Source organism: Macaca thibetana, chromosome 3, assembly GCF_024542745.1.
Source record: "Macaca thibetana thibetana isolate TM-01 chromosome 3, ASM2454274v1, whole genome shotgun sequence".
In the NCBI taxonomy this organism is placed as follows: Eukaryota; Metazoa; Chordata; class Mammalia; order Primates; family Cercopithecidae; genus Macaca; species Macaca thibetana.
This window is the reverse complement of record NC_065580.1, coordinates 105,150,759-105,170,476: the sequence shown is the minus strand read 5'-3', so window position 1 is coordinate 105,170,476 and position 19,718 is coordinate 105,150,759. Positions and strand designations below refer to the sequence as shown.

Here is a 19,718-nt window from a genome sequence, read left to right as displayed (position 1 = left end):
ACTCCTGATCTTGTGATCTGCCTGCCTTGGCATCCCAAAGTGCTGGGATTACAGGCTTGAGCCACTGCACCAGGCCAGCAATTTCTATAAATAGGAATTTAGAGTAACTTACAAAATCACACTAGCCAGAAGGCTTAATTTAGTCTTAATGAATAGTATTCTCTGTTTTCCAATTTCTTAGGTTTGATAGCTAAGCATTTTCTCTTTTTTTTTTTTGAGATGGAGTCTCGCTTTGTCGCCCAGGCTGGACTGCAGTGGCACGATCTCGGCTCACTGCAAGCTCCGCCTCCCAGGTTCATGCCATTCTCCTGCCTCAGCCTCCCGAGTAGCTGGGACTACAGGCGTCTACCACCACGTTCAGTTAATTTTTTGTATTTTTAGTAGAAACAGGGTTTCACTCTGTTAGCCAGGATGGTCACCATCTCCTGACCTCGTGATCCGCCGGCCTTGGCCTCCCAAAGTGTTGGGATTACAGGTGTGAGCCACGGCGCCTGGCCCCAGATTTCTTACTGTATTGTGCAGTTCAACCTCCAGGTCAGTAGGTGATGCTTATGCATAAAGTTCAGCTGCAGCTGACTCAAACGGGTATATACTTGATTCTTGTTTACTGGGAGAAGTTCTGTTGACTCGGGCAATGGGCTGATCTGTGGAATGCACAGTGGTCTGAGCTCCGTGCTTATTTCTGGAGTGGGGGCCAAGATGGGTGGGATAGACTAAGCAAGCTCTCCTACAGTTCTCCCAATGGCAGGCAGAAGTATTAGCTCTGAGGCAGGGTCTGGTGGGCAGCTGCCAAGTGCCTGGAGATGTGCCTAGGCATAGAGTCTGGAAACCTCCACTGTCCAAAGTTCTCTGCACAGGAAGTGGGGGAAGCTTAAATTCCTAATCTAAAGAGTTGGTTCTTCAAATGCCTGGAAATATGTCTGGGCATTGAGTGAAGAGAGCTTTGCTCTACCAAGATCTCTGCAGGGAGGAGCAGGTCAGGCTTCTAATTTAGACAATCAAGTGTGCCAGATGCCTGGAAATATGCCCCGGCAAGGTGGAGAGAAACCACTGCTGCCACAAAGTGAACATAGGGGTAGCTCAAGCTCCTAATCTGGGGGAGCAGGTGCACCTCGAGTTGGGTGATATGTCTGGGGAAAGAGCAGAGAAACTGCAGCCATAACAAGGTCTTTGCATGGGAGGAAGAGGTGGCTCAAACGCCTAGTCCATTAGGGCAGGTGTGTTAAATGGCTGGAATTACATCCAGGTGTGGAGTGGAGGAAGCGCCACTACACCAAGTTCTTTGTGTGGAAAGGGAGTTCTTTGTGTGCTCAAGCTCCAATTTTAAGGGGGCAGGTGCATCAAAAGCCTGGAGATAGGATATTCAACCTTTAATCTTATTTTGTAGTTTCTAAACAGATAAGCAACAGTTATAAATTCTGTATCTCGATAATGCCAATAGATGGATCTCTTCTGCAACTCTTCATAATCTATTTTTCTCCTTGTTTTTCATAATTCTTGTATTTTTGCATTCCTGGTTGTTTTTTAATCAAGTGCTGAACATTGTGCATGGAAAATTGTAGTTAATTTGATATGGGATAATGCTTTCTTCCCCCAAAGAAGATTTATTTTTGCACTAGCAGATGGTTTGTGTGCATGCAGAGGTAGATCATCTGATTTCATTCGGGTTTGGGGTTGTATTTCATTTTTTGATGAGGGCTGATCCACTTTTAGTTTACTCTTACTTGTAGGTTGTGTCTTTCAGCAGTACCAATAGAAACCCTGGAATATTTATCAAAGTCTCTATGCTTTGGCAGATTAATTTTTGCCCCATCAGTCCAATGAAACTGCCGAAAGCTCTACTCAGGTTTTCAGCCCCAGTTTCTGTTTTTAAATCAGCTAATACTTTAAGGGGATAGTAGTGTCAAATAACGTATTTATCTCACAAAATTTTCTGCTCTGTGAAATCTTGGCCCCTCAAGTCTTAGTTGTCTTTGGCAGCTATATGATACCTTCTAACGAATGTTTAGATTTTGTCCAGCTTTTCTAATTATTGTAGGTAGGAGTATTGGCCTAAAACCAGTTCGAAATTTTTGCACGCACAGCACATAATATATGGTATGGTTTGACTCTGTGTCCCCACCCAAAACTCACCTTGAATTGTAATAACCCCCATGTGTCAAGGGCAGGACCAGGAGAAGGTAATTGGATCATGAGGGCAGTTTCCCTATGCTGTTGTTGTGATAATGAGTGAGTCTCACAAGATCTGATGGTTTTATAAGCATCTGGCATTCTCCCTGCTCGCACTCACTCCACCTTGCTGCCTTGTGAAGAAGGTACCTGCTTCTCCTTTGCCTTCTGCCATGATTGTATTAATAACTTTCCTCAGGTCTCCCTAGCAATGCAGAACTCTGAGTCAACTAAACCTCTTTCCTTTATAAATTACCCGGTCTCGGGTATTTCTTCATAGCAGTGTGAGAACAGACTAATACAATATACTATTGAGTTATCACTGTATATCTTACAGTTTTATACAATTCAGAATAATTTATTTTTAGCCATGACATATGTAACTATAAATATGAATGTGTATTTTTCTTTGTCTGTTTATCATTGTAACTAGTTCCAGAGTTCTTTTTTAGGGAGCAACTTCCTTTGTTTAAAAAAAAAAAAAAGCCTCACACTTGCTTTTTGGCCTGATACTTGGTTTTTGGAAGTTAAGGGGTCTCTGAGATCATGGTTTGGTAGCGGTAAGAACAAAGCAAAACAAAAAATAGAGGAAAGTATTAAAATTTCTTGGCACAAGATACTAGACATTTAGAAGAGAGAGTAGAATAGTGAGGCTGAAGCAAAGTAAAACTGAGACATTTCTTTTTTTTTTTTTTTTGAGACAGAGTCTCACTCTGTCTCCCAGGCTGAAGTGCAGTGGCATGATCAAACTGAAATATTTCTGATGGCAGCTGAATGTTCTGAGAAAATGAAATATTTGCTCTTAAGGTATTTACTTTTCTATGATGCAATATCCTTATATTACCTGAAATATTCAGAAAAGTCTTTTAAACATAGAAAGTCATACTTTTGTGAATGATTTTAAAGAAAATAAAGGAAAGGAGGGTGCCTTGAGTGCCTTGTTAGGGACAGCATGAAACAACCACAAAAAAAGAGGAGCTCAGAAAGATGAGATACTGGTGAGACAGAGCAAGAATTTAGTGGAAGGAGGAAACAAGAAGCAAAAGAGAGAAGTAAAAATATAAATTCCACAGAATTTGAAGAAATCTTAAAGGAGGACATTGACATACGATGGGGGACTCAAACCACATTTTTATATACGTCTCAAAGCACAAGGCCTCTCAGTTGATGCCTGGGTAACTTTTATATGCATGCTCGAGACTCAGGTATGTATTCTCACCTCCTTTACCAAAGGATCTGTGATCATGGTGAAAGTGTATGAAGGAAATTTCAATAACACATACATTTAATCTCAGACTATTGACCTTCAATCCTAGACCTTTGGCAGTGTTTTTCACTTCAGGAATTCTTCATTTAAAATGCTTCTGACCTGACAGAGTTTTTCTAGAAACAATTAACAAATAAAAACAGTATAGGAGATGTATATGAAATTAAACCCAGATTAATATGACTATGAATTAGAATAGAACATACAACTTTTCTCTTTGATAATATGTAGTGAATTTTCAATTATCATGTGTTTATTGTTTATGAAAAAACTTTAAATTTCAAGCTGATATTCTTGCCACGTCTAAATCCTTTCATTCTAAAAGAATACATAGTTCCATACAACATGCATTACCACACTGTAATCAAAGAAATATAATGAAAATAAGTTGTAGCATCCTCATCCAGGGATATTTGCCTCTAAGCATTTGCTGGATGATCCTAATTATCTCTACTTCTGCAATCATAGGAGTGAAAAATTAGAATCCCTGTTGGTAGGAAAGATTGAAGAAACTGTCCCCCATCCCAGGTTCCATCTTCAGAACTCTTGCTCCTTTTACCTTCTCTATATTTTTCAATGGTACCTTGGATGTTTACCCTAGCCACTGCAGCCTAGCTCAAGCAGATGGGCTTGTTATACTTTGTTAGAAAGAAAAAGGGGTATTTCAGGTTACCAACAATGTATGGCTAAGGTTCTCTTGTAAGTTACAGTGTCATATATTTTTGGCTCAAGACTAAATTCCAAAGAGCTCCACTACCATTACTACAGCTGAGATAACAGTACAGGTTGAAATATACCAAACAGCCCTTTCTGAAAGTCATTTACCATCACTCCTTGTAAGCACTTAATATTTACATTTTCCTTTTTGCATTTTTTTTCTATAGTCTGATCCAAATTAAGCTAATATAACAGCCATCTTGCTCCCAGAGCTTAGGACTCCACGCATGGCTTTTGCTGGACTTTCTGTGAATCCCATTTTCTCACTTTCTTCTCTGGCCTGTAGAACAAGACTCTCCCTGGTTGTGTTTTTCTTTTCCTTTTGAACATGAGCTCTACTCATGTCTGTGGGGGTCTTACTTTCACAGATCATTTTCTTCTTTGAGAATATTGCACCATTCCTCTACTAGGTGTGCTGTGCTCACTCTTCTACTGAACAGTCATTTCCAAAGTCTACACTTAAGCATCCCGATCCTTGAGATTATACTACTTCATTATACTACCCCCAGTAGTGCTGTTGCACATCATTTGCATTTCAAAAGCAATGTCCACAGGCTTTAATCTGCAAAGTACTCAAGACTTAACATTAATAATTGAATAGAGATAGTGCTGGTACATTTTCTGGGATGTATTCCTTAAGCTCATAATGCAGGATAATATGGTAATATCACCTTAGTAAACTATGGAGGCTATTGTGTATAAAAACAGGGAACGCTACAGAACCATTTGGTGGCACTGATAATGGTATTTCCATTAGTGTAGTGAGTTACTTTTATAATGAAATCTTAGAGGCATTCATATGTGTTAAGTATGCCAGAGGAAATATTCAAACATGGGTTTTATATTGTTTCAGAAATTATTCCCAAATTTACCGATGTGTTACTTTTTTTTTTTTTTTTTTTTGATAAAATTCATTAAAAGCAGGAAGCCATAGGGACTTCACATACAGTTTCCTCCTCTCACTTGCATAGTGACCTACCTGTGATGGCCAGCTGAGTCACAAAGAAGGTCATTCTTGACTTCCTCTTTCTCCTCCATGTGGAAAAAAGCACAACGGAGTTTCCAACAATGGTAAAAACAAAGAGGACCCACAGAGTTATCAATTGCTCAGTCTGCAAGAAACAGAGAAAAATAAGACCAGTGTGCCAGTGAGAACCAGGGTTCTTTACAGAATGCATGGCCCAGGCTTTGGTGCTGGATTTCTTCCTCCTGGCCCCATATCCTTACCTTTGGAAGCTCTGCTCTTAAGAAAACAATGACAAAATGGTCTTCATTTACACCAGCTGCAGAGTAGATTAATACACCTTTTAAAAATCTTTTGGAAATATATGTCAAGAGACAAAAAGTTTATACTCTTTGGTCAAGTAATTGTAACACAATGTGAAAAGTAGGTCAAGATGTGAAAAAGAACACCACTGTCACAAAGATGTCCATATTTATTGTAAAAAGAAATTAGAAATTGTTTAAAGATAATAGGGTAGCTAAGTAAATAAAGCACTTCAATTCAGTGAACTATTACAGCATGGCTATTAACAATGACAACCACAAAGACCATGTAGCAATATTAAAAATACCTATAATATAATGGTAAGTGGGAAAACATGATAAAATCATGTACTGGGTATGATTACAACTCTGTAAAATTATATACATAGCAAAAAGGCTGAAGTACAGTAAAATGTTAAAAGCAGTCATATTAGGATGGTATAATTATGGGTTATCTTTTGTTCACTTGACAGAATTTTATAAGACAGTAATATTAAAGTTCTACTGAAGAATATTTCTGTGGTTTGAATGTGTCCTCCAAGGTTCATATGTTGAAATTTAATCCCCAAAGCAGTGGAGTTAAGGTAGAACCTTTAAGAAGTGACTAGATCTTGAAGGCTCTGCCCTCATGAATGGATTAATGTCGTTATTGTGGGAGTGGGTTAGTTATTGCAGGAGTGGGTTACTGATAAAGGAATGAACTCAGTTCTCTTCCCTTGTCCCTCTCTCACCCTCTTGCTTTCTGCCATGGAATGATGCAGCAAGAAAGCCCTCACCAGATACCAGCACCTTCCCAGACCCTCACACTGTAGAAATAAATTACTTTTCTTTATAAATTACTCAGTCTTTGATACTCTGTTATAGCAGCATAAAACAGATTAAGATAAATGATTAATTAGTAAAAAGAAAAAAAGCAGGAATGCTATTAATCTAACGGTCCTTCTAAGAAATTTGTTTTGTTTTGTTTTGTTTCATTTTTTTGAGACAGGGTCTTGCTCTGCCACCCAGGCTGGAGTGCAGTGGAATGATCTCAGCTCACTGCAAGCTCTGCCTCCCAGGTTCATGCCATTCTCCTGCCTCAGCCTCCCAAGTAACTGGGACTACAGGCACCCACCACCACGCCCGGCTAATACTTTTTGATTTTTTAGTAGAGACGGAGTTTCACCCTGTTAGCCAGGATGGTCTCCACCTCCTGACCTAGTGATTTGCCCGCCTCAGCCTCCCAAAAAGTTCTGGGATTATAGGCATGAGCCACCATGCCTGGCCTTCTAAGAAATTTTTTATGAGCATTTTCATGAGTCCTATATTTTATCAATCTGATATTTAGGCTCTCCATCCTGGATTTACAGATCAGTTTCTAAGATCCTAGGTGGAGGTCAGGGCCTTGGAACTGCAGAACTGTGGAAATGAGGATAGGCATTGTGGTGATGTGGGGGGAGGATGAGGGCTGCACAACTAGAGTGGGAGGATGACAGGGTTGGAGAGCTCTGCAGATAAATCATGTCCAGCATACATACGTCACATCCCACTTGGAGGGCACCATCTTTGCTCAGCTTCAAGCCACACACTTTTTCTCTGGTTCTTTGACGACTAGAGGGGTCATATCCTGGATAACTCATTTCTCTAGCAGTCTTTAAATGGGTGATAAAGCATCAGGAATGAAAACTAATTATTATGCAAAGTACTGTACTGAGTGGAGGGAGTGAATTTTTGTAAGAGAATTCTCCCCATTGAGATAGATGGACAACAGTGCTGTCAGTAGCAGATACAACAGGAGAGGCCTTTTTGATGTCGTAGACTGACACTTCCCATTCAGGTGATGTGTCAGCAGTGGGACATAAAAAAGTGATTTGAATTTGGAGGACCTCTCTTTTAAAAAACAATGGAACAACTTGCAGACTAACATAAGCAGCCAGGTGGCTTGGAAGTCTCCATCATAAGGTCTCACTGACACCATGGTGCTGACAGATGAAACAGCTGAGGGACGGGGTTGGGGATAATGTGTCTATGTTCCTCAAATTGTTCTAATATAATATTCTATCAGGGAGGATGATGGTGCCCTGGGGGTGTCTAGGTTCAGGAAACAGCCCATCAAGCAGGTGGCCTGGCAGGTAAAGTATGACAGAAGGCCATCAAATACTTTTTGTCTCTAGAATGAGCTTTGGTGTGAATGCCCAGGGCAGCGCTGTGACACAGGTTTTGGGCCAGCCCTCCTGTGCCAAGCTCTTAGTTCTCTTTCTTCCCTATTCCTTGTTAACATTCTGAGTCTTCTAGGGAAGCGCCCCAGTTTTCCAGAAGCTTTTCCACCTGTTAGCATGAGCTTGGCTATGAGCAGCTGCACGTGGCGGAGGCCTTTGGAAAGTGCTTCTCAAAGTGTGGTCCATGGCTAGGGTAATTATGAAACCTGGTTTGCCTAGGACAGTCCTAGTTGTCAACTGCTGTCCCAAGATAATTATTTAAATTTCCCTTTCTCTCTCAAAAAGTGTCTTTGGTTGGATAGTCAATTATATAATCATCCTATCCATGGTTCCCAGTGGGTGGGCTCTAAATATCATAGCCTAGTCTATATCAATCCCTAAAGATGAATTACTCTCTCTCTCTCAGCTTTGAAAGATTTAGGGGATTTAGAGGTTTGGGTTAGTTCAAGATATGATATGGGTTCCCTGGAGACCTTTCAAGAACTGTGCTCATTGAATATGGCACTTCAGCCCTAGAGTTGAAGGAGTTCACAGCTCTAGTGGGTCACCTATGTCTACTTTCACAGCCCCATGCTGGAGGCTGGGATGGCCTCCTCTTTCTGGCTAAGGCCGCCATACATGTCTTTGGCACTGCCAGGAGGCCGAGGAAGTGTTACAGCACACTGGCTGGCTGGAAAAGAGGTGGTATCTCTTCCGCTGCTGCTGTTCTCCATGTGGGAGAAGAAACTGAATCCACAAGGCACTGCATACCTCTACTTAGTTTGTAGTTGCTTGATTTTTACTGTATGAGACTTCCCTGCATTTCTCTTCTCTCTCTCTCTCTTCCCCATCATATTCTGCTTTCCATTGTTTACAGTGAAGTTTATAAGAATTTCTTTTCTGTTGTTTTTTAGAGACGGAGCCTAGTTCTGTCCCCCAGGCTGGAGTACAGTGGTGCCATCTTGGCTCACTGCAAGCTCCGCCTCCTGGGTTCACGCCATTCTCCTACCGCAGCCTCCCGAGTAACTGGGATTACAGGCGCCCACCACCACGCCCAGCTAATTTTTTGTATTTTTAGTAGAGACAGGGTTTCACTGTGTTAGCCAGGATGGTCTTCATCTCCTGACCTCATGATCCACCCGCCTCGGCCTCCCAAAGTGCTGGGATTACAGGTGTGAGCCACCTCGCCCAGCCACTGTGTCCCTTTTCTTAATGCAATGTCCTTTCAAGCTCTGCTGAGAATACAAATAAGAGATTTTCCAAGATTTACTCCCGTTTCTTGTAGGGAATCCGTTTCGTAAAGAGAAGCATGTTGATGCCTTAAAGCAATTTCTTCTTTAAAAATTGCAATTAGCTGGTCGTGGTGGCACGTGCCTGTAGTCCTAGCTACTCGGGAGGCTGAGGCAGGAGAATCACTTGAACCTAGGAGGCGGAGGTTGCAGTGAGCTGAGATGGCGCCACTGCACTCCAGTCTGGAGACAGAGTGAGACTCTGTCAAAAAAAAAAAAAAAAAAAAAAAAAAGAATTGAAAAGAAAAGCCTAGACGGTGCAAGGGGATGGTTTATTTCTGCACTTGTCCAGTACTGTATTGGTCTCTGTTGAACTCTTTCATTCTTGAATGGAGAAAGAAGAAGGAAGAGAAAAGCTAAAGCACTTAGGATGTTTCTTTGCCAGATCAGAAAGCCAGGTCTCCATGGTGGGAGAGGTGAGAACAATGTCTGGAAGCAGCCAAAGAAGGAGGCAAGGGTGGGATGTGAGGAAGATAGTAGATACAGGAATGTTTTCCTTACTGAGGCTCTGTCTTCACTGGCACCATCCATAGCCTCGCCCAAGTTTTACTTAGCCAGCTGTCCACACTCCTTTAGCTGGGAGAAGGCACTGACCACAATCCTCTTCTGTGAGGTCTGCAGCATTCAGTGAACCTCCCACAGAAATTTGCTCACTGGAGGTGGCCCCAGCCTCAGTGGATGGACTCTGAGTAGTGGAATGCCCTGGGGCTGAACTCTTCTCTGCTGACCCCCCAGGAAGGCCTTTACTTCCTGTCAGAGAGCAGAGGAGTCTGTCGACCCCTCCCTCAGAACGTCTTACCTACTCTACACGTTGTGGACATTCCTCCAGTTTTCCAGCAGGTGGAAGGGAATAGGGACCTTCCCTCTTTTCTACTTCTGATATGGAAGCCTTTTCAACTGAAATTACTTTCTGATAGCCTATTGGATGAGAATTGGAAAGAGGAAGAGAATAAGTGAATTCAGGGGAGTTTTGCATTGGAAGTCAACATTACATTTTCAGACTATATCTCTCTTTCATGTTTTCCTTTCCTCATGTAAGTACAGGCAGGCCTTACTTACATGAGTTTCCAGAAAAATAAATGCTGAAGTGAGTAAATGGTCTGCTTTTCACATACAGAGTTGGCATTTATGACCCTGGCAGCAAAGTTCACATTTCCAGAAATGAAGTTTCTGTCTAATGGAAGAAACTTCTGGTCCCCAGTGGGCAGTAAAAGACTGCTTTCTTCATCTTTGTAGAGTGCAATCCAAGCCAAGGGATCCAGTCTTTTCAAAGTAGTCCCGGGGCTCAGATCTGCATTGTTGAAAGTTCAGAGTGACAAGCACTACATATCAAATCACCCTGGTTTGATGTATCAGTGAATTGGAAATCATTCCCTGGGACTGGTGAGTCAGTGATTGCTTGGACTGGGTTTTTGTTCTTGGGCTGTGCTTTGGGACGGTAAGTCCAAGGAGCTCTGTAAACAGGTTGGGGTCTATTTTCCTTTGATTGGCTGATGTCTCTAGGGCAGGCTGAGCAAATCCTGTAAGTGAAACCCTCCCCACCTCCACATCTTTTGGAATTTTCTATTGGCAGATAATCTCCCCTTACTTCATAGGCTTCAGGACACTTCTAGATGTAGGAAGCCTCCCTGGCCAAATGCTTCTGGGGTCTTCCTAAGAGCCATGTTGATTTATCTGTTTATTAATTCATCTAACATCTATTAATTGCCTACTCTATGCCAGACATAGTGTAAGGTGTTGGTGCTACAAGACAATAAAATAGGTTGAGTGTATAAGTTATACTCAGTCAAGTTTAAATCCTGTTTCACTGACTAGTACAAGGGTCATTAAGTATGAAAATACTCAACTGCTTGCTCCTTAATTCACAGCCATATTACGTGTGCATGTCCCCCTCCCCACCCACAGGCACACAGAGACACACACAAATCCCAGGATAATCTGGAGAGTCACGGTAATGGGGATTGAGGAAACAATTTCAGAGGAGTGAGAATATCACAACCAGGTGAGTCTCGTGGAAGAAAAGTTGATAGGCTTTGAAACCAACCTGACCTGGACTTGGTCTCTGCTACTTGTTGGATGTGTGATAGGTTGTATGTGATAACCTCTCTGACCTTCTTATTTGTAAAATGAGGATGAAGACGAAACCTATCTCAGAATAGTTGTGATGGGTGGATAAGATGATGAAGATGGAGGTTTTTAGCTCAGTGCCTGCTACATAGTAGATATGCAATAAAAATTGGTTTATCTCCTCCCTGCGGTTTGTGGACTACATACGTACATTTGAGGGGTGATAACTCACTACCTTTTCAGAGTGATGCTTGAATTTACCGTGTTCATCCTATTTTTGGTACTAGTCTATTGGAATTTCACTAAGCCTAAGAAGCATTCTCCCTACCCACCCCCCACCACAGTGTACTGATGGTGTCCCAACACCATCCCCAAACTATTGCAGAATATAGTTGGGCATAAAATGCCCCCCAGTGGTGATGTGAGGCAAAATTCCAGCCAGATGGTCAAATACTGAGTGGAAATAAGAAATGTATTTAAAATGTTTCAGTAACTGAAGATTAGCCTGTTCTCAGCTCAATTACATGGTTGCTGGTATATGACTGATTGGCTTTTAACCTCAAGTTAATCAGGCTACCCAGTGACATCAGTTCTCTGCAGACCTGGATAATTGCAAATTGGGATTTAGAAAGATGAATTGCAGGGTTCCTTTGATGATGGTGATGCTTCCACAGGGCTGATAGCTGGGATGTGGCTCCATGAGCCATGCTTCCAGAGCCAAAAGGATGTCCATGCTGGCAGGCACTAAGCCTGGTTCACAACTCCACCCCTGGCATCTGTCTGGACCATAGAAGGTGCTCAATAAATATCTGTTGGATGGAAACATGGTTGATGACAAGTGCAAGGCTACTTACAAGAATCACAGAAAAGGTCATTTGAAATGGGAATTATCTCAGGAAATATAGGACATTAGTTACTCTAGTCGATTCTGGATCTGTCAGGCTAGTCTGGATTTATCCAGATCCAAGGAATAATGATCTCCTTTTTCAGTTAGGTGCTGAAAACTGGAAGACAAAAAGCCTAAGTATCTTTAACAATAGTAGGGTGAAAGGGAATGAAATAATTTGAGTGAATCTCATTAATCCAGTACATGGCTTACTGAGTTTGTAATGTATGTAGTAGGTGCACAGTACATGTTTTTGATTGATTGTCATGTGCCAAGGATCATTTGATAAGCCTTACATATTGCTCACTTAACCATCACAACTTGACCAACGAGTTATCACTGTCCTCAATCTTTTGGTAAGGGAATGAGGTTCAGAGAAGTTACTTACCTGGGTTACTGGCTCATTGGGTGATGCAGCTGGGATTTGAATGTAGCTTTGCTTAATTGGAAAGACCATGCCCTGCTTACTCTAGTAGTTTTCTGCCCCGATTTTGGCTCGAGGATAGTGAAGTTGCCTCATTTACTTTCAATTTTCAAGGGAGAGACAATTCTTCATTTTCTTTCTGAGCCAAAACTTGCCTGAAGCTGAGTTTCCGGGGCTGGGTTGGATTCATGACTGTCTCCCCCAGGACTGAGCGTAAGGTCCATTCCTTGGAGGAATGGAGGGACTCTATGGCAACATGTGGCGCCCACACAACAGTAGTGATAAATGTCACAGAAGATGTAGCTACATCAGCTGTCCTGGTAGTCACAAAGCTTTCCGTGCCCCTCGTGTTTTCAGGGTTTGTTTTAGGAAGGTTGTTATGTACGTGATGTTGAAGATGAATATCTCCAACACAGGAAGGAGCAAATATTTGCTATTTTCCAAGATAGGAAAGAAAGTATCAGAAAAAAGGTTTCAATGATTTGGTGTCACTTCTCAGTGAGAAGACAATGAAATTCTACTTCTCTGTCACTGAGACTTGTGTGGCTTCCGTCATTCACAGCAGCAGGCTCTGAGGCCTACTCAAAGCCTCATTAATTTGCTTAGGTGAGTTGGCAATATCAAGTGCAAAGATAGAAAATCTCTAATTTTATTAGGGATCAGTCACAGTGTAACCCAGAGACATACATGGGCACCTGATTTTAAGTGAAACAGGCAGGAGCAGATAGCAAAGTTCTGTGTTCCTGAAGCTGCTTAATTAGACTTGGAGAATAAGACACAATGTGAGGATGTGGTGACCCCGGGCAGTAACTGGGCAGTTGGTAATCTGTCATTTGGGAGGTCATCCCAACTTCTTCCCACATCTCACCCCACCTGCTGCTACAGAAGCAATGACAGGTGGTCAATAACCAGTCAAGGCCAACAAGGAGGCCTGAAGGTAGGACTGGGCTAGTTCAGGAGGGCCTGCCATTTTTCTCCCTGACAGCCATCTCCTTCTGATGATGCCTCTTTTTAAAATCTGTCTCTCCTCCCCTCCCCTGCCACCAACCCCTGAGCAACCCAGCTGGGAGGCATGCTTGCAAATAGAGTTGAATTATGGTCATCACGACCTCCTGTTGGCATTCACATTTTCTAACTGTTTTACCATGAACTATGGGGATTCTGTCCCGGATTACCCAGGATTATCATCAGTTATAACACTCAATTATGAAAATATGTATGACAAGATTTTTTAAACATTCATAAAATAAGAAACCTGTAAAAAGCTACATATAAATTTGGTTGTTAGCTCAAGTTTTAATACTTTTGTAAGACTTTTCATATCACTTTAACAAGGGTCTAGAACAGGGAGAGATGGCACCCTCTGCAATGCCTCTAGACCTGTCTGGAGACTGGTAAGACAAGCTGACAGAGACCTTCTTCATGAAGAATAGAGAAAGTGGATGGGATGGGAGGTGCAGTTGAAGCCTAGGCCTGTTGAATTGGAGAGTGAGACTGTGGACCACGATTATTCCAAGTAGCTGTGAACTGAGAGTCATTCTGTGAACTCCCATGTAGTATAGAAGAGGGAAAGGCATTTACCCCAAGGAGAGAGCCTTGCTTACATGTTGGTGTAGAAATGACACTCAGGCCAGAAGTGGGAATCTCTCCTGAAAATCATGGAGCTGGAGACGTGATTATACTGGTTTGTAAACTGTACAGTCAAATTCCATAAACATTTCTGAGAATCTAATACCAAAGTTCAATATATTTTGGGGATATAAGGGAGGCTAAGACAAGGAGCTTCTAGTCTGATGGTGGAGGCAGGTATGTCAACCAGAATTTTCAGTATGAACTTCTATGATAAAGATGTTGTAGAAATCCAAATAAGGAGCATTTAATAGAACCTGGGGAGGGGCTGGTCATGGCTGGTCAATAGGTATAGCCTACAGAGATTGTTATGCGAGCTGAGTCTGAAACAATGAGTAGAAGTAGCCAAGCTAAGAAGTAGAGTGCCTGGCAACAGCGTAAGTGAAGGCAGAGAGTGAGAACTTCAGGTTAGTGAGGACAGACAGTGGCCATTCAGGCACTTTTGAGGTAGTAACAGCAGAAAAAGGTTTACGATGAGAAGCTGGAGCTCTGTCCGAAAGCCAATTATTTTAATAATGGGACAAGGTCCAGGGCCTGTGTCATTGTCCTGAGTTAGAAGAATGTGTCCTCAAGAGGAGAGATTCTTGTCCATCTGCAATCTTCCTCAGTTGTCTTCGTCTGAATTGCCTTTGCCTTACCTCTCAACACCATCATTACAAGTGATGGAATGTAATACTAGCATCTTCAGACTGGGACTGTACCGGAAAGCGATTCAGCAGACTCTGGATTACTGCCTGACATTGATTTCTTAGTTTAGTCTTCAGGACATGTTGAATAACTGCATTAGTCATTTCTCCTCTGACTGGAAAGACATAGTCATTGGTTTGGAGTTTTTATCATCAGTACTGTGGATCGTAGATCATGTTTTATTAACAATGTTAATCTCCCACATCCTAAACGTTCTCATTTCGATCAGGGCTTGGCATGTGGGACTGCATTTGCGTTACTTTTGAATTCAGTTTTCTGGTTACTGGTGAATTCTTGAATTTCACCAGAAACAGAAATGCCAATGTTCTGCAATCATTTTAATGTGAATCTCTTCTTGCAATTTGTTCTTGGATCACAAGAGGACTTGCAAATTAACCACTAATAGCATGTATTGAAAGCTTTGAAACAATTAAATTCTGGGATTCCATTTGAATTCCCATACTGTAGCAAACCACAAATGTTAGAAATCATTTGGAAACCCACTGGGCTTCAAGTCTATGTAGTAATTAATATTTGCTGAATAAACGAATGAAATGTCGGCTATATAACAAGAACTGAGATTAACATTTAAATTGCTATTTAAGCTCTAGACTCTTGAAATATGGAAAACTAACATTTAAGTAAATTAGGTCCAAATCTCTACAATGTGGTAGAAACCAAAGTAATTACTATATAATAAAAATGCCCAGAATGTATTATTCCTGATGATCCGCATAATTAAAATAATAAACCTTCAGGAATTTGTTTTCTGTTCTGGAGGTGCTAATAAAAAAGGAAAGTGTCTGAGAAACTTTCCCCTGGGAGCGCACCTTGGCTTGGACCTGATATTTAAAATCCATCTGGGAGGCTCAAAATCAAGTAGCTAAAAGAAACCAGGAGGAGCGAACACATGGATGGGCAGAAGCAGATGTAAGGACCAGGGAATGGAGTTGAACATCCTGGGAGATGAGAACAGTAGGAGAGCGGGCATGAGAGAGGCTCAGCAGGAGGATTCCTGCTACAGAGTCTGGAATTGCTACTCTTGCAAGCTTTGTTTTCTGTGCAGCTAAGTTGGGTGTTTGGGTAGCAAAATGTAAAAGGCTAATGAGTTGGTGTGCACTCAATTCATACAGCCAGTCATCTGCCTTGGTTTTCATTTGCTGTCTTCTTCCCTTGCCTGCATTTCTGGATCCCTTAATGTGCTCTCTGGGTCATGCAAGCCTCGCTTGCTTGGGTTCATTTCTGGGCTTCTGCAGAATAAATAGATTCTTCCCATTTACCTCATGGAAATACAATGCACAAAATTTATTTGAGAGGTTGCATGGTGTATCTTACGTGGTTATTTGTTGTTTAGAATAATAAATGTAATATGTGCTCACTCTAGAAAATACAGTAAGGTTTTACACAAAGATAAAATAAAAATCATCTGCAAAGTGATTTTCAGAGAGAATTTCTTACTTTTCCATCTTGGTATTTGTTTCTTCTATATTTTATGAGTATATATAAAACTTGAAATGTATTATATGTATTGTGCTTTTAAAAACCTTTGACATTGCACAAACAGAAATGGTTATTATAGGTGCATAATATTCCTTACTATTCCATTCTATGGTTATATCACAATTTTATTGTTCCATTGTTAGAAACTTGCTTTTTAATAAAAACAATGCAGTCTTTGTTTCTGTCTTCGAATGTTTCTTTAGTATACTTATGGTATAATCCTACAAATAGAATTACTAGGCAAAGTCTGAATACATCGTGTAAGTTTGCTGTATATTACCAAATTGCTTTCCAGAAAAATTGGGTTAAGTTGTTCTGATTTACTCTCTCACAAACAGTTTTACAGAACTGTTCTGGCTTTATATATTATTTTCCTTTCATCTTTATTTGATTTGTCTCATATTATGATGAATTATTGAGTCTGTATTGTTCAAACCACTATAAACAATATTTTTCACATATTCTTTTAACTCTGTATTTAATCTAAAATTGTTCTTATTTCCCATGCCCTTTTTCCATTAGAAATATTATTTATTTTCCCTCTAGGGTTCTTTATATATTAAGGACTTTAACCATGTTTTTTTTTATATAATTAATGTATATACTATTAGCTATAATATTATATGTTTATTTTTATTGTAAATAAATTTCTTAATTTGTTGTTTCCCTTTAAATTTTTATTTTTAGGCTTGAATAGTGCTTGCTAATTCTAAAATTAGTGTCATCATTATATAATTTTTCTAGCTATTTTGTAAAAATTTAGTTCCACAATCCAGCTGAGATTTACCTTATAACTTTATATAAGAGCTATTACTCACCCACTACTTTTGTTGCCAAAATATTAGTTCCTTTTTTACTAATTTTGGTTGTTTCTTTGTAACATTAAGTTCATATATGTACTAGGACTTTATTTTCAGGGCAAACTATTTGTTATTATTGATCCATCTGTCAATTATTTTGCTAGTTCTGTAATGTTTTGCTTACTGTGGATACACATTTATTAATAACTAATAGGGAAACATATTTCTTCCCCATAGTTGTGTTCAAATTTCTGAACTTTTCTCACCTATTTTTTAAATAAAACTTTCAATTATCTAATCAATTTAAAACAATCACATTGAGGTTTTGATTAAAATTATTTCAAACATTATATGCTAATTTGGGGAGGATTGACATCTTCACGAAATTTAATCTTCCTATCTTGAAGCACCGCATGTCTTTCCATGTATTCTATATATTTCAGTAATGCTTCGCCTAGAGAATTAATGCTATCTTAAATTCGAATAGTGTTTTCCAGTTTATAAAACATTCTCATTTTTTCACAATCCTCTCAGCAGCTGAGCAGAAGCTGCAACTTGGATATTTAGAGACTGCAGTTCTTGTCCTGACTCTAACGTCTACCAGCTATGTAACCTTGGAAAGGTCACTTTACCTCTCTGGGCCTCATTTGCTCAGAGCTAGTTCTGTTCTGTTATCTGGTAAGTTCTTTCGGGAAAGCACATAATGTAACAGAGTGTTTTCTGAAGTGTGTGCCAGTGGTCATTATTAGAGGTAATATCGTAATGCTCTGTGGTCAAATAGATTTGGGAAATGCATGTTAAAGAATTAAACAAGTTTCTTTTCTTTCTTTCTTTTTCTTTTTATCTTTTTGAAACGGAGTCTTGCTCTGTCGCCCAGGCTGGAGTGCAGTGGTGCAATCTTGGCTCACTGCAACCTCCGCCTCCAGGGTTCAAGCAATTCTCCTGCTTCAGCCTCTGAGTAGCTGGGATTACAGGCACCCGCCACCATGCCCAGCTAATTTTTGTATTTTTAGTAGAGATGGGGTTTCACCATGTTGGCCAGACTGGTCTCGAACTCCTGACCTCAAATGATCCACCTACCTCGACCTCCCAAAGTGCTGGGATTACAGGCATGAGCCACCGTAAACAAGTTTCTTTACCGTAAGACTTCTCAGAGAGTTAAATAGGTGAATGCATCCTCTAAGTATATAATGGTGTATACTATGTGGTGCTTCCCAAGTTCTTTATTCCACATTCCCCTGACAACTGCTTAAGAACTCTCATCATAAGAATTCTGTGGAACAACCTTTGGGAATTCCTGATATGGTGGAAAGAGCATGTACCTTATCTGGGTCATAATTTTAACCCATATCTGGGTTAAAATTTTTGGATTATTAACTACTGTGTGAACTTATCTTCTCTGAGCCTCACTTTTATTTTCTCTAAATCAAAGAGGACAATGCCTGTCTCAGAGCTTTAGGAGTTGCCTTACACATTACTGAGCACCAAGATTTCCTGCCTTTCCCAGTGGGAGGATTATGTTTCTCTGCTCCACTGATATCAGATGTGACCGTGAACTTACGTTGGCCAATGAATAGTGAGTGGAAGTCATATGTGTTATTTCTGGGCAGCAGCTTATGAGAGCCAGGGCAAGGATCATTACTCTGTATCTCTCTAGCTCTTGCTCTCCTGACTTCAGTATTATGGAAGCCTGTGTTGACATGGGGCTTCCATCAGCTGGTTCCCTGAGAGATTACAATACACGGAGCCCCTTGTTAACCTGTGATGGACATGGGACATGAGTAGGAAACAAATATTAATATATTATGGTTTTAACCCACTGAGAATATCCAGTTATTTGTTTCCTCAGCATAAGCTAGCTTAACCTGATTAATGAATGAAATAATCGATAGAAAAGACTGAATGCCTGATAGAGTTGCATTCATTACATTATTCTAAGTTTTATTTTAGGGTGATAGTTTCTGTGTTCTTGAATACTCTGCATTTTTATCTTAACCTAGACCAAAAATCCTGAAAAGGGACTAAATACATTGGAAAGGGAATAAATTTATTCTTAGCCAAAAAAATATCTTCAGTCTTCATGGATTTTTCTGGGTTGCCAAGGGTTAGAGTCTACAATAATAGGTGAAAGAAGAGAAACCTGCATTTGAGCACTCGCAATATTCCCTTTCATTTTTTATTAAATTATGACTTGTGAATAATGCTCCTTGTGCGAACACTTGGGTTCAATATCTCTATGTGAATGGAATTCTGAGTGCTGTGGGGATACCTTGGGTCTGATTCAGAGGCCTGGGTGAGTCATGGCTGTAGCCCAGCAGAGGAGTTTTGGCTTCTGTAAGGAACTCCAAGAATCCTTTAGACTCTGTCCAGAGGGGATGGGGAGTAGGAGTTTATTTTACATTAAGCAAAGGCTTCTCTAAAATGCAAACAGCCATGGCAGGTTAGGGGGGTTATGAGAAGAGACATTTGAGGGATGGAACTCAGCACTCTTTTACTCAGAATGGTTTTTCTGCTAATACTTGGAGTCAGTTTATTGAAGAAAGAAGTTTTGATGAGATAAAAGAGGGATGGTGGAAAAGGGGAAGAAATAAATGCTTTTTGAAAACTGAGCATGCAAAGTCCAAGCTGAATGCCCTGGTAAGGATGAGGGCAGACAGATAAGGCTGGGAAAAGAGAGGCTTTTCAGAGGGCAGGGAATCTTCATGAGGGTTCTTGTGAGTCTTGTCAAAGTTATGATTGCATCTGATTCCTTTTCAACCACCTACTCCTGTCTTTAGAAGGAGGAAAGAGTCCCAGGAAGTTTGTTTTTTATTTATCTTTAGCAATGCATGACTAGGCTG

At 40.5% G+C, this 19,718-nt stretch overlaps 1 protein-coding gene across 6 annotated transcripts in view; it reads right to left on the bottom strand.

The window, feature by feature from the left end:
• The window catches only part of NPSR1 (neuropeptide S receptor 1), a 235,588-nt gene that overhangs the window by 206,370 nt on the left and 9,500 nt on the right, over positions 1-19,718 (bottom strand). For all 6 annotated transcript variants that reach the window (XM_050785491.1, XM_050785493.1, XM_050785492.1 and 3 more), the window contains exon 2: positions 5,133-5,265. In XM_050785491.1, coding sequence (XP_050641448.1) covers positions 5,133-5,265 — 133 coding nt within the window. The remainder of the gene's footprint in view (positions 1-5,132; positions 5,266-19,718) is intronic.